At 38.0% G+C, this 22,274-nt stretch overlaps 4 protein-coding genes across 15 annotated transcripts; all 4 read right to left on the bottom strand.

Annotated features, from left to right (window-relative positions):
• Window positions 1–2,220: 2,220 nt before the first annotated feature.
• Window positions 2,221–3,679, bottom strand: LOC108824011 (plastid division protein PDV1). The gene is made up of 2 exons (XM_018597341.2): window positions 3,286–3,679; window positions 2,221–3,074 (listed from the first exon to the last, which is right to left on the bottom strand). The coding sequence occupies exons 1-2, from the start codon at window positions 3,598–3,600 to the stop codon at window positions 2,586–2,588; spliced, it is 804 nt and encodes a 267-aa protein (XP_018452843.2). The 5' UTR covers window positions 3,601–3,679; the 3' UTR covers window positions 2,221–2,585.
• A 4,784-nt stretch (window positions 3,680–8,463) lies between these two features.
• On the bottom strand, window positions 8,464–9,120 carry LOC108826274 (arabinogalactan protein 22). Its single transcript, XM_018599659.2, has 2 exons — window positions 8,893–9,120; window positions 8,464–8,758 (listed from the first exon to the last, which is right to left on the bottom strand). Exons 1-2 carry the CDS (start codon window positions 9,008–9,010, stop codon window positions 8,685–8,687), a joined length of 192 nt encoding a protein of 63 aa, XP_018455161.1. The 5' UTR covers window positions 9,011–9,120; the 3' UTR covers window positions 8,464–8,684.
• A 1,507-nt stretch (window positions 9,121–10,627) lies between these two features.
• On the bottom strand, window positions 10,628–13,249 carry LOC108827205 (probable disease resistance protein At4g33300). Of its 12 annotated transcripts, none has more exons than XR_008938586.1 (6): window positions 12,816–13,249; window positions 12,317–12,372; window positions 12,098–12,199; window positions 11,369–11,886; window positions 11,202–11,304; window positions 10,628–11,100 (listed from the first exon to the last, which is right to left on the bottom strand). XR_008938586.1 is itself a non-coding variant. In XM_018600565.2 (2 exons), exons 1-2 carry the CDS (start codon window positions 13,051–13,053, stop codon window positions 12,680–12,682), a joined length of 294 nt encoding a protein of 97 aa, XP_018456067.1. In that variant the 5' UTR covers window positions 13,054–13,249; the 3' UTR covers window positions 12,446–12,679. The 12 variants fall into 12 exon arrangements, 1 of the variants encoding a protein (XP_018456067.1); XR_008938585.1 differs by having other exon boundaries at window positions 12,317–12,410; XR_008938587.1 differs by having other exon boundaries at window positions 12,134–12,199; window positions 12,317–12,439.
• A 2,070-nt stretch (window positions 13,250–15,319) lies between these two features.
• LOC130499645 (uncharacterized) lies at window positions 15,320–15,958 on the bottom strand. Its single transcript, XM_056993929.1, has one exon. The coding sequence runs from the start codon at window positions 15,917–15,919 to the stop codon at window positions 15,401–15,403; it is 519 nt and encodes a 172-aa protein (XP_056849909.1). The 5' UTR covers window positions 15,920–15,958; the 3' UTR covers window positions 15,320–15,400.
• Window positions 15,959–22,274: the final 6,316 nt, after the last annotated feature.

Raw genomic sequence — 22,274 nt, forward strand, 5'->3', positions numbered from 1 at the left:
ACAAATCTAAAAACAAAGTTTTTGGTTTTTGTGTAGAATCTTGATAACATTATTTGAGAAGTAAATATAACTATATATCAATTTAAGGAAATACCTTAAATTAAATATAACTATATATGAATTTTTATATTTAAAGCATGTAATTTGATTAAGAAGAATTTGATGACAAAAAAATTAAGAAGAATTTATATAAATAAAAGGAATAGAATATGAAAATAGTATTAATATAAAATTAATCAAGTTTTTACATTTAAAAAATATAATTCAAGAATAACGAATTATTATATAGAGAAATTGCACCCATACACTAAAATTTTGCTCTAATTAAACCAATACCCTAAATCCCACACAATGATACTTCCTCTATAGACATAAACTTGTCACATCATAGGTATTTTCTTAATTTCATCATTCTTTTAGGGTTTTAAACCAATTCACTCTTATATATACATATATATCAAGTAATCTAATATCAAAAGGGAAATAGATTTAATATAAAATATATAAAAAATTCTCTTATAATTATAACATATGTTTTGATAAAAAATAAATTTTATTTTGATATCTCAAAATCATAAAAAAATTAAAGACAATTCCGTAAATCATGTTGGTTAAATCAGATTTCTTTATAAGTTTTTCAAATTGGTTAGAAACATCTTAATTACAAAAATTATTCATGTCAGTATTATTTGAGAATTTCATATTTATTTAGTAATATTTTGAGTCGTTATATAATTTATATGTATGAAAATATTATTATAAATAAAATCTATTATTTTTATTTATTTTTTTACTTGTATAAAAATTTGGATTGGTCTAGTTCTTCATTTTGTTGGTATATTGTGTTATATACATTCCATCAAATTAGGTATAATTATTTCTAATCTAATTCAACCAAATCATATTAACTGTATTTATTGTATTAGTTTGGTTTTTATCTTAGATATGCAATTTTATTTTTGATTTCTTAGTAATTTGGTATATGTTTATTTTCAAAAATAAAATTACAAAAATAAAGTGATGATAGATACAAACTTGCATAAAAACATAACCGACAAATTTAAAAGGGAAGATTAATTCTTTACTTTAATATCAATATTATTTTTCTAAAATTTCTTTTTTATGAAATCATTTTATATATTAAAAATAATATTTTCCTTTTAAGTTTTATAAACATTTTATGTATCATATATGTTATTTGAAAAATATAAAAGGGAACTTAAATAAAAAGGAAAGATTAAATTAAATTTTATTCGTTAAAAATCTTAGTTTATGTTTTAAAGTTATTTTGTAATAATTTGAGAAATAGATTGATTTAAATAAAAATGCTTAATACTTTTAAAATATATATTGTGTTGTTTAGGATTATATTTTAAAAGGGAAGATTATTTGTTTACTTTAAAATCAATATTATTTTGTGAACTTTCCTTATTATGAATTACACTATATATAAAAGATATTTTTGTTTTTAAAATATATAATTTTCTTTATTAAATAGGTTATTTGAAAAAGGAAACTTAATTAAAAAGGAAAAATAAAATAATATAAAATAAATATTTAATAATAATAGTTAGATATATTTGATTCATTAAGGGTATCATATTAATCAACCACCGTGGGAATTAATGTGAGTGCGATATTAGGAAAATGATTTCTCAAATAATATTATATAGATTTACTCTTTTGAAAAAATGGATTCCATTTCAGTTAAAAAAATGGATTACATTCCCTTTTCTTTCTTTTTTTTTTGAGAAGAAAAGAGAAAGAAATGTAAAAAGTTTTGGAAAGAAGTTTCATCAAGAAAATCATTCGTCCGACGACTACGGTTTTCCAGCAAAATACGTCGATGGCAACATTAAATAGTTAAGAGTATAATTTTCATTAACACTAATTTTAATATTTATAAAATCACTAAATCAATAACATTAAATTTAGCAAAAATATAAGAACATGTAAATTAATAAGACTAAACTCTGTAAATAAATCTAACTTCTGCTAACACCCCAATAATCTTTTGGTAATTTATGTACATTGGCAATGCCAAAACCTCAGTGTTAGGATTGAGTGAGTGATGTGCATCAAATTAAATGGGCCTAAGGTGGAGCAAACTTGGAGTGGATATGGTTCTGTTAAACTTACAACTTACAAGTGGCCCAATAAGTTCGTCAATCATCACTATGCCTTAACAAGAGAATTTACCCACCACAGAGGAGACATACACAGAGCAACCCAAGAGATCTCGACTCAGAAACCTGTGATTACAAAAAACTTACCACACTTGTAATCAAACAAAATAAAACACGCAAGCTAACAACCAGCAAAACTTAAAAACACAGTAACTGAAATTAAGAAAACGAGAAGAAAGGAAAATTATTTGCATCTGATGAAAGAAAAAGAATGATTAGCTCAGCTCAGAAAATTCCAATACTTCGCCTCCAAGTTCTTATCCTTTCGCTCATTATATCGAGAAGAAAGGAACTATCTCTTCTCTTCTTGTTTTTCACATTTTTTTTGTCTTATATTTCCATTGCTGCAGGTCTGAGTATATCACGTGTAGACAAGTTGGAAATCTGGTCTCTACTCTTTTAACCACGAGCCATCATCACGTCCAAGTGGTCCAAGCTTATGTCAGACGAAGACATCTCTCCTCTGTATGCTTTCCTCAGTTGGTATCTCTCTTCTTTCTTCCCTCCTAGACGATGATGTTCACTAGACGCCACTTGCTGAAGATGTAGCATAGCGACCATGCTTATAGCGAATATAGCAGCGTTTCCTAGAACGCCTCTCACATGGTTGAATCCAAGTGCTCTTTTGGAAAACCCGAAAGTCCACGCAAAGGCGTTGACTACAAAGTTCGACGACTTTGGAGTAGAGTTAGCCCCGGCTGGGTTTGGAGAGGAGTTGTAAACTTGATGTGTAGCGGTTTTAATGGTCCCAACGAAGGCAAGAGCTTCATCTAGAACTCCGTAGCTCTTCCCGTGGTGTTCAGCCAATCTCTTTGCTAGTAACATCCTGCTCTGTTCAAGCCGGGAAACCGCTACATCTCTCTCTGTTCGTTGCTGTGTGTATATAGTCTGCAGAGCAAAGAGAAAAGAGTATAATAATCATACACAAGAAAATGCTCTGCTTTGTTTTCTTGATCTAGAATAAATGACCAAAACGCAAGTATTCATAAACCAATTAAAGCCAAGAACCATATATCGTAATCAATGTGCCATTGTTCGAAACCTAAACTAAACCCTAGCTGATACTCCTGATTTCACAATCGGAGAAAAGGAAACTCACATGGAAGAACTCGAGCTGGTCTTCGAGGTGCTCAAGCGCGGTTCGAATCGCGTTAAGACTCTTGGCCTCTTGAATCGCTGAATCGTTGTTGTCGTTAACGGGGAAGCCCTTGATGAAGACGTATCCCTGCTGTGGCTTCTCTTCGGCGGAGTGGTGGCTGTTCCTCTTCTTCTTCTCCTCGGATCTAGGAGGTGGTTTGACGGATTTGAGGAAGTGAGAGCGGGAAATCAAGTGAATCTCGTCGCTGAGCTTGTCGTGCAGATCCCAGATTTTCTCGAGGACTGCTTCGATTTCTTCCATCTCCATCTCTCCCATTTCATTACCGAAAAAAAAAAGAGGGAAAAAGCAAGAAATAAAGGACTTTCTTCTTCTTCGGCGAAATTAAATTCCCAACTTTAATTGTGGACTGAGTGCTCCGGTGATTTTGATTTTTGGTAACGGGTCGGAACCTACCCGACCCGGAAATGCTTAAACGGTTACTCTGGCCGCACGGACTATCCACGTGTTCTCCAAGTTTGTTAATTTGTTTGGCCTTCTTTAGCGTTCCATGAGAGAGGCCCAAAACTCTCATCACCAATGTTTCTATCGCACAAACCACCAAATGGCCCAGAACACGTCCAATGTTATAAGCCGACGTTTCAAATATGATTTAGGGTCTGACTAGTGTAACCGCAGCGGTTGCGGTTGCGGGAGTTTGCGGGTGCAGGTAATTGCGGTTTTAAGCGTTTTCTAGAGATTTGTACGACTGGTACAGCTGTTAGAAATTGTTGTGTTTGCGGGATTCTTATGACTGGTAAACTACCAAACACAACATCTGTTAAATAATAATTTAACAATATTTACAGTTTAGGTAATTATAAAAATATTAAAAATCATAATAATATGATAAATATAAAATTTATATTTATAAAATCATATTATTCAATTTTAAAAATTTATAGAAAATATTTTAGTTTTGAATTTTTATAATATAAATTGAAATATAATATGAATACATTTTAAAATTTTTATTATTTCAATTGAAAATTTTTATTGGATATTTTTAGTATTATTTTATTTATTCTGTTTTTAAAGAAAAAAAATTTACCCTTCCGCAACCGCCTGCAACCGCAAACGCTAGCTGGAACCAGTTTTTGATTTTAAGAGGTTCAGAACAGTTTGAAGCGATTTGTAGCGTTTTCTATGATTGTTTCGAAACGCCAACAACCGCTATGAACCGAAAAAGCTGCGTTTGCGGGTGGTAGCGGAAAAACCAGTCAGCCTCTTATTCTGGTGAAGTTGAGGGGAGCTTGGTTGGGTTGTACGAGCTATGTTTAGCTGTCATCTGAAAGTGACGAAAGACCAAGTGAAGGCGGAGAATCGGTGGGAGTGGCTCAGGTTGAGCTCACTCATTCTCCCTTTAACCATGTTATTCATATCACTCCAGTTCATATCACCTTCTCTGCGATATTACGTACTCGCAATTAATTTGTATAAAAAACCCTATCACCTGTTAGATATTTACGGTCTTATAACCTTTATAATTTATTGCATCTCCTCGGTTGCACTAAACTAGGGATGTCAAATGGATGGACTGTCCATAGTAAACCATCTCCAAATTAATATGCGCTAATATGGACACGTCCATATTCGTCCGGAGTATTTTTGTCCAAATGGAAAATGTCCAAATATACCCATGGTCTAAGTGGACAAAATCAGATGGACACTAGATGACCCAATTACAAAAAATATATAGAACTAATGTATTTGGAAGAAACACATAATTTTTTTTCTTTTGGCTGTCAGACTCAGAAAGCTCAATTCTGATCTTTTTTCATTTCATATTTTTCACGAGAAAACTCTTACTCGTAACTCATGCTTAAGCCCAAATATTCTCATCTTCCTCTTTCGTTTTTTTCACTTCATCTTTTTCTCTCTAACTAACTCGTTTCAGTTTTTTTTTATTTGGCTGCATTGTTGATATGTCTCTTTTACTTGGCTGCTATGATTTTTTTACTTATTTGCTTGCACATGTTTAACTAAATAGACTTGTGCGGATTGACTTGTTTCATTTGTCTATGTTACTAAATATCTCATTTGTTTGTGATGATTTTGCTCACATGTTTTTATTTATGTTAGAAGAAGACAACTTAAGTGGAGGAATGAAGCATGGTTAAGTGGAGGAATGAAGCATGAAGTTTGATCCTCAGTTTATGTATCTTTTGTTAAATATGAAGTTTAATTTTGAGTTTAAGTACCTTTTTATAAAACATGGAATTTAAGTCTAATATTTTTTTTTGTAAAATATGAAGTTTAAGATGTTATATATGAAATTTAGAATCCATGCATCTTTTAAATTGAAAATTAGATTTTTTTTACATTAATTGGATGTCTGGATTCCATGGAAAACCCAACTGGTCCAAAAATATTTTTGTTTTTTTCAGCCTAGCTACAATCCGAGCGAGCACTGCTACGCTACCTAACACTTTGGTAAAAAAAACTCGTTAGTGACAATTTTGACGTTAAGATCTAGTGTATATTTTCTTGCAATGCTTGAAATGCTCCTACATCTCACAGATTTCAGAGTTGTAAATATCTTTACATTAGCATATAGTTGTATATTTGCTTAAATTTTTATGCCGCATATATATTTTTATTTCTGATATAGTTTGAAAATTGTATGTGTGTTTATTTCGTCACGATTTGGACGGGCTGAGTGGATTTGGGCGAATCTAGATGGGCTTATTTTTTTCTGGGTTTTTCTAGTCGAGCATGATTCAAATCATATTTGATATAAAGTGTTATTTTAAATTAAAATATATAAAACTTTATTGCATGACTTTAAAGTTTATGGCATAATTAAAGGTTTAAATATCCACTGGTTATTTTTGTCATTTTTGAATATAAATTTACAAAAATGTTAATAAGCCTTTTTTAGTCGGAAGTCAAAAAATTTGTCCGAAATTTTGACATTTTGTATGACAACTTCCGACCAAAATTTCTTTACTATTTTCCAATGATGCTATTTAATTATTATTTAATTAATTTAATAAAGTAAAACTATATTAAAATTACATATTATGGTATTTCTGTAATCTACTATGTTCGATATTCTTTATTATTATTTACAAATTACATATTGGTACATTCGTGCATAAATAAAAATCATTAGAATAATATCTATTTCTTTTTATGTAAAATTTTAATAATATTTATTTTATAAATTATAATATTACATTTTCTAGATTTTCCAGTATTTTTGTTATTTTATAACCTTTTACTTTAATGTATATTATTTTTTTCATTTACCAAGTAACCAAATTCACCTATGACTAGAGTGTTGTTTTTGGAATAATAATTACTATTATAATTACTTGGCGATATATATTTTTTGTGCAGGATCTTAATTCACGAAAGAGCACAATCTAAATAAATTTAAGTTAGATTATAAAGAACATTGAATATATATAGAAATACCGTGAATCAAACGAACTGGACAAAGAGTTTTTGTAGAGTCGAGACTTAGGAATCTATTTCCTTAACTAAAAAACACCCCGTAGTGTGACAGTTGTATGGTGATAAGAATCATAGGATAAAACTTCATTTTTCTTCTATTCACATCACTTGAATAAGAAGTCTAGCAAACATTCATTTTATGTGTACTCTCATGGACAAATGAAAAAAAAATAAAGAGAAGAAGATGAAGAGATTGTTGTTGTCCACCTTTCTTAGTGGAATGAGAAAGAGCATTATATAGCTAAGAAAATGCAAAAAACATTTTTGGTCTTAGTGGAGATAATGCTTCATTAATTTTTGGTATTAACCACAAAATTAAACACAAAATTAAAGAGATTATTTAACTTGGTGACCAAGACTAATTCTTAATAATAATTAATGAGTTTTGACCAAGTTTTATTCTCTAAAAGACTTGTTCATTTTTCTAATCAAATTTTCATTTATGTAGTGATCAATTACATAAAATAAACTTTGATATAAAAATATAGGTTGTTGGATCATGATTCACATACCCGAATAATTATCTAAACCGAACTCAAATCCGAGTTTACATTAACTCAACTTGGTGCACGAGCTCGGTTTACTATAAATTCACATTTATAATCGTCCTTAGTTAGCAAACTTGTTAGACTTCTCCACACTGTCTATTTTGTACTATTAAAGCAACAATCTTAAGACAAACATTTCTCATTTAAACAAACTTCAATTTTAACACATATTATAAAATTATAATTGAGTTCCAACATTCTGTAGTGCAAATGCTTTATTATGCCTCTTCAGGTTTTGCCTTAATTCAAATTCGATTTATTCGTTTGTTTTGGAGAATGTCTATTGTTCGGTTGTCTTTTTTGGGCTTGTTGTGTAGTCTTTTCCTGACTTTGGGTGTTCGCTGCTTGCTTTGTGTTCTCAGGTGGTCAACTGGTCATGTCTCTGTTGTAGTCCGAGCGTTTTTGTATTATTTCAGGAGTTGTATTTCAAATGCCCCTTGTCAACAATGGCAAGCTGTGTCATGGATACTTGGTTTGTTTCCTGCTTCTCTTAAGAAAACAGGTTAGTTTTTTTTTTTGATACCTTTTTTTGTTTCCTGCTTCTCTTAAGAAAACAGCCATGTCATGAATCTGTCTACCGCTGCCAAATAAATCCGGTTGTTCGTAATGAGAATTAAATATCCATGTCGTCTGGTCACAAAAATGGATAAATCTGAATTTAGTAGGTTTCGAATCCGGAATGTTTAACACCTTTCGAAGTTTGTCGTACCATTCCACCATTCTCGTGTGGTTTTGAAAACAGTTTAGTTATGAGGGAAGGTTTTTTTTTTTTGAATGAAAGGGAAGGTTTACTCGTTAAGTAGCCTTTCCTACTTCTTTATTTTTTTGGGTTGTATAGTTTTTCATATTATATCGGTTGTTCAATTGATAGTGAGTCTTCCTCGTTTTGGTTAGCTGTCTCGTGGTAGCATGATAGCATCTGACTGTTTGTAGTTATTCCAAACATTATTTCATTTCTATTCCAAAATTAATTTTTAGTCTCTAATTTAATTTCAAGTTGCTTCAGTCTCTTCTTTGATTGTTCGGGTTTGAGTTCTCGTTTCTCTTCTTGAGACATGTTTTTAGGGAGTAGAAGCTCGTTCCGCCAGTGTATGTATTCCATCTTGTATATTAAGTAGATGATCAAAATATGCGATGATAGAAAATATTATAGTTACGTTTTTATTAAAGAAAGAGAAAATAAATTAAACGAATCATCCAAACAACAAAAGCATGATGTCCTCCTAGCTATCATTTCATTCTCTACAAATCCCACGTCACAAGAACAAAAAATAAACAAAAGAAGGTCAAAAGAATTAAGAGCACAAAACAACTGTGAAGGAAGAAGAAAATGGATGATCCAATGAGTTTAAATGTTTAATGGATGAAATAAGTCAACGCCAAAGCAACCATCATTAGAACATACGCTACCCCCTGATCTATCGATGTTCCTGCCATATCCCAAATTTCAAATATCAATGAACATCTTCATTTTAATTTCTTCAAAATCTACCATGGAAATATTAATGAAGATAAGTTTTTCAAAACAATAAAAAATTAATCGAAGAATTTATAAATATAATACCATCGCTGGTGGGTGCAGGAGCAGGCGAAGGGGATTGCGCATGAGCAATCGGCAAGAGAATCACGGAGATGATGACGAAGACGGCGAGAATCTCCAATGGAAATTTCAGGGACGCCATTCTTTTTCTTTATCTCCGGTGATTATTCCGGTGAGGGAATCTCCTTTTTTCTCTTTAATGAAGTCTCTCACCAAAAATCAAGAAAAATGCCGATTGGTGAAAGAACAAGTGAAGGCTAAGATTCGGTTAAATAGGAGTAAAAGACATGCGTCAAGGAATGTAGGGCCCACACGTCTTGGACCCACCTAGCGCACAGATCCTCTCTGTCTAAACACTTGTTGGTGGATGCGTTGTCTTTTTAATTTAATTATATAAATTAGAGGTTTAACGAGAGAAACGGTTAATTATGCTCTGTTCTTAAGCTGTGTTTGAGAAGAATCAAATAAAAAAGGAAGTATCTCCAGCCTGTTTCTCTCATACTTTGCTGCTTTTGCAGTTCTCCTTTTCAGGAAGGTTTACTGTATCGGTCCCTACTTCATTTTGCGAATTGTAATAATCAGGTTCAGGGCTAAACCAAATCAAACATTCATTCAGTGACAAGAATTCTAATCCATGTTTAAAAAAAATTGTATGTTCTTCTTTTTCCTAATGTTTCCGAATCCACATATTATATATACTAGATTCGTTATCCGCGCTACGCGCGGAAAATAGGTTTAAACAAATTATATTTGGGATTGAAATATTATAATAATATTAAGAATTTAATTGGTAAGTTTAATTAAGTTTTGATTGGATGTTGACATTTTTATAATGTTTTTCATAGTTGGATATATAAAATTTGTGAAGAAATAGAAAATAGATTTGGGTGCACTTATTAAAGTCGAAGCATAATACATTACTTGGTGCTTGAAAGAGGTTGGAGTTTTCTTTTTCTCTATAGCTTTGATTTATGTTTTTGTTTCGTTGAATAAGTGAAGTTGCAGTTGAGTTTATGCTTTATTTATTGTATATATGAAAATAATTCTTATTAAATTCGTTTATTTTGTTGTATAATAGGTTAGCTATTATATGAAACCAATAATGCTTAAGACGATTAATATGATAAATATGAGGAATTGACATTGGAGTTATTTTTACACCAACTACTAATCTAAAGCTCTAATATACTACTCCTCCTATTTCAAATAATATATTTTTTTTACAATTTTGACACATATTAATAAAATATATTTAATCTTAGTTATTAAAAATAATTTTGTGATTTTATATTTCTTATAATTCTAAACCAATAAGAATTTAAGAAATGAAATTAATATTTTAAAATTTAAAATTTATCATTATTAGTTGATAAAATATATTGAAAATATAAAATATATCTTTTGAAACATTTTTTCCACTAAAACATACAGTTTTATGAGTATAATTTAAAGTCTCATGATTCCAACCAAAGTTTGAACTTTTAAGATTTTAAATATTACAAAAACACGTGGACCCAGTAGCTTTTTGAAATTTACAAATTCCCTTATGCAATACAAAAATATTCTCCTTCGAGTGGAGATTATTTAAAAGTAATAGTACAAAACATTTGTTTTGAACGTTTTTTGTCGAGGAGATTGATTATGTGTGTTGTTCAAACTTTTTGTCTCTTCTAGGATCTCAACATCCATCGTACTCTCAACCTGCTTATATTTACAGATTTGAGATGAAAGAAACGGAGGCGTCACCATGGAAACTGGATTCAATGCGAATAACAATACTCACAACAGGGTGAAAATTTCAATCTATTTTTATACGATCTTATATAATAAAATTAAAAATTGCTACCAAGCATGGAACCATGGCCAAATAGCAACACCATCATAAACAACAAATCTTCATGCAGCAACAATAGCTCCTCCAGCTAAGAAGCTTGAATGTTAAAACGTACCCTTCTTCCCAACATATAACACTTTTGATGTGCTGAGCACCAAAATACTTGTGGATCACTATCTTTCATAGAAGAAGTTTGAAGCATTTCTCCACTGTTCTTGTAGAAGAATTTCCCGTTTTTTCACAAAAACCTCAGAAGCTTGCCTTGCCATATATACAAAGCATAATCATGACAACAAATAGATACTAACCAGACCAAGGTACTTAATGCATTGTTACTGAAGTTTCAATCGAGACACTTCTCCACAAGGTTCACTTCTTTCCCCTAGCCAATATCAAACCTGTAACATTTCAATTAAACACACATCTAAGTTTATTTTTCTTGATTGGCACAAACCTTTTGACATAAATAGGAGAAAAAGAGTCTGTGAGAAGTAGTTACCAGTAGAAGGGTCTCTGGCAGTGGAAGGTTTTGTCCATACCGATGTCAAAGGTCACAAACCTCTACCAACCTTATATGCTCTTGTCCAAGCTCTCGATCCCACCTGAAATTCACAGTTTCATGTTTCTCAATATCAAAGAATGATATATAACTTCTCTTTAACTCACCTTAATCAAAGAGTTTCTGCCTGTGATGGAAACAAAGGGGATACATCATACAACATAAGATCACGACAACACAATAACACCAGAAGTTTTGAGATCTGCACAATAACACGACAACACAATAACACCTATTGTAACAGCTTTGCTCCACAAGCACTGCACAGCCTGCGAGCTTTACCCGGTACGAAATCTTTTGAAAAATTATGTAACTTAATAGCAGCTTCGTGTTTGGGGGTTCCTCGGATCAAAAACTGAGATTTATCTAACAATCCCGACAATGTGTAGCTCAAAGCGAGATCATTCTCTCCGGTTGCATCGATTTGAAGCGAATAGATTCCTCAACAACCATTTTACCACAAAATCCCATAGACTTCAAGATCGTGGGCTCTAAATTTGTGTTGTCGAAACTGACAGATCTGATAACCAGGAGCTGGAGCAGCCTCCACGTCATCTTGCTCAGCAAAGGGACATTAGAATGATACCCCCATTCAATATTTCCCACTCGAAATAGAGATTCTGACCTGAAGTAAAACATCAAGAATTTGTTATGTCTGACTCATACATGTTTGTATATATATACAGAAACGAAAAATCATGAGAATAAACTACAAACAGAGAAAGAAGCGCATTTCACACACAACTTCTGAACAATATATTCAGCCAAAGAACAAAGATTGAAAGAAAAAAAAACAAAATCAGAACTTCTCGGATCATGAAAACAGAGCAACTCACCGAGAAGACTTATTAATGGTCAAGATGAATAAGCACCTTGAATATACCACCAGAAATATATTTACAACACTTACAACTGCATTTTCCCTTTTGTTGAGCAAGCTGTGAAAACAGAGGGAGTGAGAGATGAAAGATGGCAAAAAAGGGACTTCATAACACTATAATCAGAGAAAAGTTGAAAAACTTGGGACAATGAAATAAGCAACTTAGCTTTAGGACCTCTATGTAGCTCTGGTTTCCATGTGGGGTAAATGGAGTCCGTCAGACCCTTGTGGCTGCAAATACATCTTTCCAATACAAACTGGCCAATTCTCTAAATTACATGCCACAGCAATCATATACCTTAAATGAAAATATTTTGAATGCACAATGAAACCATTAGGGAAGCAGTAAGCTAAGTTGCTGGAAATTAGAAAAAAAAGGAAGGAAACTGATGAAGTTCAAAGATGAATATATTAAAAGCCAAACTCAAAAATCAGCTTCTTTGTTTTAACCCACAATCATACTGTAAATTCCAGTCTGGAACATGATTTACACCTTCATAACCAGTAAAAAAAACCGCATATATGTGTTCTCAGCTCATCAAAAATCGGATATTGTGATAACAGTCAGAAACAAAATCATGTTCTCGAAATAACCTGACAAAAAAAAAAGGCAGTGCTTTGACAAAAAAAGTCGGAAACTTTAGCCAGAGACAGGACACGAGAAGAATACTTACATCGGACTTCATCGTCACGTTCAAGGTCTCTAGCAAGAGTGGTTTTACCGACGCCCCCCATACCACTAATCCAAAAAAGCCCACCTTCTTCAGCGTTGAACATCATCTTCTTCACCTTCCTCTTACCAATCTCCAAACCAACCCCAAACTTCTCATAGTCCTCGCTCGTCTCAGTCTCCATCGCATCTCTTATCATCCCTCCTCCTCCGATATTCATTGAACGTAACTGCTCAATCATCTCGTCGAAGCTGGCAGTTTTGATATATCAAACCGAAAAGATCCATAGAACTCAGAGGGAGAAAGCGAAGAGATTCCATTAACTCCATGATTAAAGAGCAATCAGGAGTGGGGAGAGAATCGAATGTTCGTAAGAACGAAAGCAAACGAAGATAAGGAAGAGGAAAAGTCTCACAATCGAGTTTGCAAAATTAAGGTCTGCATCTCAGCGTAAGAAAGAAGAGATCGATAGATGTCACGGGTTTACGACATAAAAAAATGGGCTTACCACACGCGGCCCAGTTACTTAGAGCTCTCTGACGTGGCGAAAACTCTGCATTCCTATTGGCTGATTTAATTAAACACGTGGACAGTTCCATAAAGCTTGGTATTCTCATTTTAGTAGTGTTATATATATATATATACATATTTTATGATGCTAAAGTACATTTTTAATAAATAAAATTTACTTATTTTAATTAGATTCCCAAACAACTAGATAGTAGATATCATTGTACCAAACATTTGTGCTTTTGTATATTTTTATTCTAACAACAGCATGTTTTAGCTAAAGTTAGAAATGGTAAGTCGAAACTTTATTTTATTTCGAAATTCATTATAATAAATCACCTAAGACGTCATCATATGTCCAGATCATCCTTCCATTTACAGCCAAAAGAAAGAAATAAAAGATGATTTAATTCCTAATTCCACTCAACCTCGAAAACCAAGAATCCTTTTCGATCAATAGATGGTTAATCTCTGGTCTTGATCTCGAACAGGCCCACAACTTACAAAATTCATTAACATAAACTAGATTTTGACTTGTGCACCAAACAAACATGTCCACAATGATATTTACATCTAAAGTAATGGTAATGAAGATGGAGGAACAACGAAGAATGAAACTTCTCTGTGTTTCAATGATTTCTTCAAATCACCCGAGGGATCTTCATCTGTCTGAAATTTTCCTATGCACCGTGCCTCTAGTTACATCATTCAAAAACATAAATCAGAAAATGGTTTATACTAAAGTGTTCTCTGTTATTTTGGATAGTTATGTAGCAACAATGATAGTGTATCATGTATGCAGAGAATTTTAAAAGACAACTTCAAATGATAAGTGCGAGTGGTTTGTTATGAGATAAGAAGTTTATAATGTTGTACTCATAGCTTGAATCTAATAGTGAAAAAGGTTTAGAGTTAGCAAATGATCTCTTGCATGACTAGGGAAGAGTGTGATATATAAAAACATCTCAGCAAAGAATACAATATTTTTTATATTGTGTAGAGAGAGTTGAGATCAAGAGGTTGGAGTGTTTTATTGTTAATGATGATGAGCCTGCAAGTGAGTAATCTGATCTGATGCTGCCTCTAAATATGTACAAAATAGACTCACAAGTCTATGCATAACAAGGAAATTGACGACCGAGAAATCTCATATGATAGGCTTAGCTGAATATGGAAAACATGAATAAAAAAGGATTGAGCCGAAAGATGTGTGCATCATACTCTAGTTTTCTCCTATGACTGAACTAAAATGTGTGTGTTTTATTCTAAGGACTGAACTAAAAGAGTGACAAATTCAAATACATCTCTATATTAATTTTTTGCACACTGCAAAAGGAAGGAATCAAAAGGTATGTTCATCATACTCTGTTTTCTCAAAAATGGATAGAAGCAATTGATTCTGTGGAACTAATTCTATGAGTGAGTATAGGTTTTCAAAGAGTTTCAACATTTTTGAAATATTTAGAGTAATTAAAAGTAAAAACTTTTTCATTTCACATATCTGACATCGTCTGCTATAGGCTTCTCTTAAATATTAACTGTTTTGTACAACACACAGAATGAGATGACACTTTTGCAGTTCTGCTTCAGAAATATACAACTGGTGCTTATCCTCCAACAGAAGCCTTTCCTTTCTTTCTTACTTTCAAAGATTCCTAACAACAACATGAAACATGCCTTGTAACACCTAAAGAACAACCTCAGCAAGGGTAACTAGAACGCTTCAGACTCTCAGCGTGTAAGTAAAGGGCTGCTTATATTCCGCTTTATTGAAACCACGGTAAAACCTGAACGTATACATAACTCGCAGAGACTCTTGGGAATATTCTAGTGACGCAAATATTTTGTTAAAATCACCAAAGCAAATAAGCAATGCTACTTGAATCAAACCACAATGCATAGATAGCTTTCCAATATAAAGTCACAACACAAAGAATACACTGAATATAGCTTAAACATAACCAAATTGTTATTTTAATGATAACAATCTCACAGATAATAGCTATGATAAATAGATTTGATAGGTAAAATGTTTCAAGAGAAAAGACAAGGCTTTGGACTCCAAAGTACTATTCTTATCATTTCCAACTTTGAGCAGCCAGATCGACAACAGTGATTTCGTCGACATCCATAATTTTGACTCGGTTACGACGCATGCGACGAACAGAGCAAGCAGGGACACAGAAAGATTCAGACCTTGTGAGGAAAATGCAGAGATCACCAATATCTTGAGTGTAAACAGCGTTACCACCTTCGTCGTCTATCTTGAAGACCATTAAAGCTTCTGTTTCCATTCTCTCTGTACGGTAGATGGTCTTGGCCGTCCTTTTGTACCATTTAAGCATGAAAGTTTCACCGGTGGTTCTTGACTCCACCAAGTGCTCGCTTGTGTGACACGAATGCAGAAGCTCCCGTTTGGCCTTGCTCAGCTCCGGAAGGTTTTGAAATTGAAGTCTCTGAATCGTTGGTGTGTACTTGTGTTTGCGGAGATCCCATGATCCGATAAGGTGGCCTCCAGATCCGACAATGCGGAACATGTCCTCTTTCTCCGAATACATGACAGAGGAGGAGAAGAAACAAGGGTTTGAGATTCTCATGTTGATCCACTCTGTTAGAACCGAGTTCGGTCAAAACTAGTGAAGGAGACGAAGAACTCGTCAGTGGGTCTAACAAAGACGTTTTCAAGTGAACGTATCAGAACCGAGTTACAAGAAGAGAGTAAGGAGAAGAACTAGCCGGTACTCGGAGAGCTAGCCGGGAAACAGTACAAAATAGCGGATAGAGAGTAGTATAAACCCTAGATCTAGCCGCTTAGTGAGTATCTCAAAGTCAGGATGCCTTCCTCGTCCTCCTCCTCTCCCCTTTTATAGGACTCTCTAGTTCGCCCTACTAAGAGCGTTGTTCGTGGGCTTTAGTCAGTCATCTGGGCCCCTTTGTCGTTGGGCCTAACAGGTCGTCCGAGCGTCTCTACTCGTCCAAGGCGACGACCACGAGCGCTTAACGGACTGGTGTTCACTTACTCGCTGAGCTCTTTACGTTGTAATGGGCCGGATCCTGCTATTTGGTGGGCCTTGTAGGAAGGTGCAAACCGTCCCCCTACAGTAAGTCCCCCCTTGGTCCATTGACAAGCAGGGTCTCTTTGTCAATGGATTACAAGTATATCAGGTTCGGTAAATAGAGGATCCGTATCGTGGAAGCTCTCTGCTTGTTTGGGCGAGGCTCGGTTCGCAGTACGCTGTTGATCTCGCGCCTTCATTCATTATGTCGAGTGGCGAGACCTACGCGATTTTTTGAGGAGAGCTCTCGGAGAGCGATCCTGCTCGCCAAAGGCGGGAAGCGTCTCCCGAGAGCGTCTTGGCCCGCCAAAGACATGAAGCTTCTCCGGGAGCGTTTCTGCTCGCCAAAGCGGACTTTCATCAGGATTTGCGGGCTTACTCGCCGAAGGAGGACTGGTCGAGGCGCGCTTACCTTTAACGATGGGGTCTTCGAAAGATGCGTTAGAGCTCGCCAAACAGGCGAACCGTCGTTCGATGTTCTTCGAAGGCGATTTTTCTCAAAGCGGCTTGATCAGTGGCGGCGATGAGATCCGTTGGGTCTAGTGAAAGGCTCTTGAGGAGTCGTTGTTGTTCGCCAAAATAGGATATAAGAGCAGATCGTTGGTCGTCTGGCTTCCCCAAAAGTCCGGTTTGATTGACTGATTCCGGTTTGGCTTGATTGATCCGGTTTTGTTTAATTGATCCGGTTTTGTACTTGTTCGGTTTCCGATCGGTTTGGCGAGAAGTGGGAAAGGCGCGGCTGACGTCTCTGGGCTTCTAGGCCCACCTAGGCGTCTCTAGGCCTCTTTAGGCGTAATTATTACGCTTCGAGAAGCGTGACCTATTTTTGCTATAAATAGGTATATTTCTGCTGTGGCCTCCATCTTCTCTGCATTCCTAAGGTAGCTTTCTCTCTCCCTTCTCTCTAGATTTACTTTCTCTCTCTAAGTCCGCCGTAGGGTATTTCTCTATTGATTCTTCATCGAGAATCATGCCTCCCAAGGGTCGACTATCTCGTGAGGAGAAAGGGAAAGCCGTCGCGTCTGGCGGCAGTCCCGATGGTGGTGTGACGGCGAACGGTAGCCCTTTGGACGAGTTCAGCTTGCTACATCGCGATGCGATGAGGGACACCGACAACATGACTTTAGCTCAAAGGCTCCTGGTCGCCGACGCGCATCGATTGTTTCGCGAAGAGGGAAGCCATCCCGTCGTCATTCGGGAAAAAGCGAACCCGGATCGAGAAGAAGCAAGTGTAGATCGGGAAGGTCCCGTCGATGAAGGGCCGAGTGAACCGCGCCCTCGGAAGAGGAAGAGGCTTGTTCAGTCGCGGCTCGTTCGGAATTGGCGTCCCGAGTTGCAAGATTGTAGGCCGTGGTGTTACCACGATGGGGGATTGGTTGAGGAGCTTCCTGCGCTTCCTCCTGAAGCTCTTCGCGATCCGTATGGCAAGGGGCAGGACTGGGATAAGATAGTCGGGACGTGCTCTACTCACAGCAGCGTCAGGAAAGTGCTGCAAGAAAGCGGGGGAGTTGGAGTGACTTACATTATCCCTTCGAGCCAGCAGAGACCATGGTCTCCTCCTGTCGGTTATCACTGCCTCTTTGAATCGTACTTTCAAGACGATACGAAGTTGTGGTTCCCGGTCCCGCGGCTGGTGACTTCCTATGCGTTTCGTCGCGACATTGCTATGTGCCAACTTGTGAATGGATCATACCGGATCGCCGTTGCTCTGCTGGTGATCGCTGCTGAGGTTAATCTCTCGCTTAGCGTGCGGGCATTTGAAGAGTTGACCACAGTGAGAGTTCTGCGACCTGGGTTGTTCTCTTTGAGGATGCGTTCCAGCTACAATATCCTGACGGGTCATCCAAACAAGACGAAACGTTGGCGACGCTCTTACTTTTATGTTAAATCAGATGAATTCGCTTTTGCAGAGCCACCGAAGGAGGATTTTCGTGTGCTCTGGAATTATAGACTTGGTAGATAGCAATCTGCCTCGCTGAGGTCTTCATTCTTACTCGCCTTTCTGATGTTGTGTTGTTTTTTTTTGTTTTGCAGTCAGTCATCCCAACACGATCGCGTACCCTGAGAACTTTTTCGAGGACGCACAGGTTCTTGCAACGCTGAGCCACCGACGTTGGCCTGATCTTAGTCGTGATTGGGTTCGCCGCTTCCAAGATCGAGTGTTAAGAGGTAGTTTCTCCTTTCACAGCTTGCTTAAGCTAAGTACAAATCTAATGCTCTTTTCTTTTCCTGCAGAGGCTCGTTGGTTGTCTGACCAGGTTCCGATCGTCGTTCCAAAGAGAAGACGTCTTTCGTTATTCACAAGGAAGCAACAAGGACTTCTCAACAGAGCCAGGAAGATGAATGGTGTGGCGGATTTGAGCGCTCTCCTGAAAGGTAAGCTGGAGCTCTTGGCGGCGAGAGGGAACGTCGCGTCTGGGGAACCCCCTTCGGATGCGCAGCCAACTGATCCTTCCAAAGGGACCTCCGATCCCATGGTAGCGACGGAGCCTTCGAAGAAGAAGAAAGGGAAGAAATCGGGGAAGAAAAGATCCCGTAGCGAGGTCTCTGGGAATGAGGCTGGCAAGTCGGCCGAGTCCTTGAACGGAGCCTCCGATGCTCCTTCCGACTGTACGGTCCATGAGGAATCTCTGAGAAAGAAGAAGAAGGAGGCGAGATCTAACGTCGAAAGTCCTCCTCGCGATATTGAAGAGACTGATACGCCCTTGACTAACACCGCAGCGTCTCCTCCACTCGATCGTCAGGAGGAGGCGGGGGAGAAATCTGTAGAGGACAGTGCTGTTGCCGAGGTTCCGGAGTCGTCGAAAGAGACTTCCTCGAAGAAAAAGAAGAAGAAAGCCGCTGAGAAACAACCTGGAGTCTCGATGAGCGCCCCATCTGCAGGCGATTCGGGGAGGAACCCTTCATTCAGGAGGGTTACGCCGGGTTTCCGTGATCGAGTAAGTTTTTCGTATGACGAGAAGACTCCTCTCATCTTTAATCCTCCAAAGTGTGCTGAGTTGACGAGTCAGATCAAGGGGTCCCCATCCAGTTTCCCGCCGGTTGATGAGCTCGCCTTTAAGGAGCTTTACGCTGAGGCTGCGTGCGCTACCAAGAGGGTAATGAGGCTTTTCCTCCATTTTTGTTAGTTTGCCATCGCCTTGGTTTCTTTTATCGGGTTGTTTAAGTATGGATTCATTCGTTGGTGCAGAATGAGGCGAGCATGAACATGCTTGTTGGGGCGTATGAGTTCGAGCTGAGACGCACAGTTGTTCAACTGGCTGCAGCCGAGAAGCTTGCCAGGATGCGCGACCTTGCGATAGATCGCGTGAGGGGGGAACTCAAAGAGGCCAAAGACAAAGCTCTTGAGGAGAAGGAAATCCTTCGCGAGCAATTCGAGAAGCTAGAGGAAATGCTGAAATCCTCTCAGTCCGCGAGGAAGAAGTTGAGAGAGGAGAACAAGGCCTTGAAAGTGAGAGTAGCGTCTCTGGAGGAGGAAAGCGCCGCGGAGGGCAAGAGGCTCCGAGATTCCAGAGTTTATGAGGTGACTCAGGAGAGGATCAGGGTCTTGAACGCTATGATAGCCAAAGCCAACACTCGCTTCAATAACATACGAGACCGTGAGTCCCGCCGTGTCGAGTTTGATACTGTGCGGAACCTCTACGGGCAGGCGATGGGGACAAAGAACTGCATCGAGATGATTTTGAACAGCGGCGCTCAACTCACGCAGGCGCACGTTGATATGTTCGCCGAGCAGGAGAAGCTGTACTCCGATGCAGTTACTCGACTTGCAGTGGGATCCATTCCGGAGACGGATCTCTCGCTTTCTCCTTTGGTCCTTCCATCTCAGTACGTTGATGAAGGTGCTCTAGCGTCGCTGGACTTGTTTGGATCGAATATGAGCGTGATTGACGCGGAAACTGCGGCTTGCCTCCAACGCTCTGACCACGAGGCCGTTCTTCCAGTGGCGATCACTGAGCCGTCGACCAAGGTCTCCGATGGTGCTGTTTTGGAGGATTACCCTCCACTCGAGATTTCTGATGGGTCGTCAAGCGAGGAGGAAGGCGAGATAGGCGATTCACCTTCTCCACTCCTTGTTAATCAAGGGGAGAAGTTTGGAGAAACGACGGAGGTTGCGGAGGTTGCTGTCGGGAGTGAGGTCGTTACTTGTCCTGAATCTTCCAAGGCGAAGGATTCGACGACTGTGGATGCACGTTCCGAGGACCGCGAACCTTAGTTTCCCTTGTGTGTTGTATTTCTATTTACTTTTCCCATTAGGGACTTTGTTGTTGTAACGTATCACGAACCTTATTGACTCGGGTGTTGTTTGCTTGTTTTTCTTCGGAACTAATCACGGAGCTTTGGCTTCCGTTTAGACTTATTCTCTTTGAGTAAGGGTAACTTGGAGACTGTTCGACTTCGGTCCTTGTTTCTTTAGTAAAGAGGTGATTCTGCTCGCCAAAGGCAGGAGACTTCTCTGGAAGCGATTCTGCTCGCCGAAGGCAAAAAGCTTCTCTGGAATCGTTTCGATTCGCTAAAGGAAGGGAGCTTCTAGGGGCGATTTTGCTCGCCAAGGACAGGAAGCTTCTCCGGGAGCGTTTCTGCTCGCCAAAGCTAACCTTCTCCTGGGGCTAATCTGCTCGCCAAAGGCAGGAAGCTTCTCTAAAAGTGATTCTGTTCGCTGAAGGAAGAGAGTTTCTCTGGAGGCCATTCTGCTCGCCAAGGGCCAGAGACTTTCCGCAAGAGTGATTCTGCTCGCTAAGGGCGATATATTTATATTTTTTTTTTTTGGGTTATGGCTGCGCCGGTAAAGGTTGCCTACGTACCTCCGAGGAGGATCAAGCCATTCGTAGTTCGTAGGAGTCGAGTAAGAGTGACGCGGAGGGTGCACTTACTCGACTCTCTTTTTTTTTTTTTTTTTTTTTTTTTTTTTTAACATAGTCGTGTAAGAGTGGCCCGGAAGGCGCACTTACTTAACTATGTGGTCGGTGAAGTGCGAAATTATGGAGAGTATCGCTTTAGATGCATGGAATTCCAGGCTCGCGGAACTGCTTCTCCGGTTGACGTTTCCAGGCGATAGACTCCGGGTTTGACCACTTGTGTGATTTTGTAAGGCCCCTCCCAATTAGTTCCAAGCTTGCCAGCCTTCCACTCCTTAGTGTTCTCGAAGACTTTTCGAAGGACGAGATCGCCTTGTTCCAGAGGGCGCGACTTGACCTTCTTGTTATAGTAGCTCTCGATTTGATGTTGGTAATTCTGGATTCGGAGCAGGGCTTGATCGCGATGTTCTTCGATTGCGTCAAGTGCGTCGAGGAGCATACTCTGATTGAGCGCAACGTGCTGAGGCATTCGTGATCTTCGGAGACTGGTTACATTAACTTCGGCGGGAGCCATCGCTTCAACGCCATAGGCCATGGAGAACGGGGTGCACTTAGTCGCGGAACGAGGCGTGGTGCGGTGAGACCAAAGGACACCGTCTAGCTCGTCGGCCCAGCAGCCTTTTTTTAAGTCTAGTCGTTTCTTTAAGCCGTCGATGATCGTGCGGTTGGACGATTCTGCCTGGCCGTTACTCTGCGGGTATCGCGGCGTTGCGGTATTCAAACGGATTCTCCACTTGTCGCAGAAATCGCGAAACTGATGCGAGACGAACTGTGATCCGTTGTCTGTCACGATCTCGTAAGGAAGACCGTGACGACAAATGATGTTGCGCCAGACGAACTTCTGAACTTCCTTGTCAGTGCGAAATTATGGAGAGTATCGCTTTAGATGCATGGAATTCCAGGCTCGCGGAACTGCTTCTCCGGTTGACGTTTCCAGGCGATAGACTCCGGGTTTGACCACTTGTGTGATTTTGTAAGGCCCCTCCCAATTAGTTCCAAGCTTGCCAGCCTTCCACTCCTTAGTGTTCTCGAAGACT

This window comes from Raphanus sativus, chromosome 9, assembly GCF_000801105.2.
Source record: "Raphanus sativus cultivar WK10039 chromosome 9, ASM80110v3, whole genome shotgun sequence".
Lineage (NCBI taxonomy): Eukaryota > Viridiplantae > Streptophyta > Magnoliopsida > Brassicales > Brassicaceae > Raphanus > Raphanus sativus.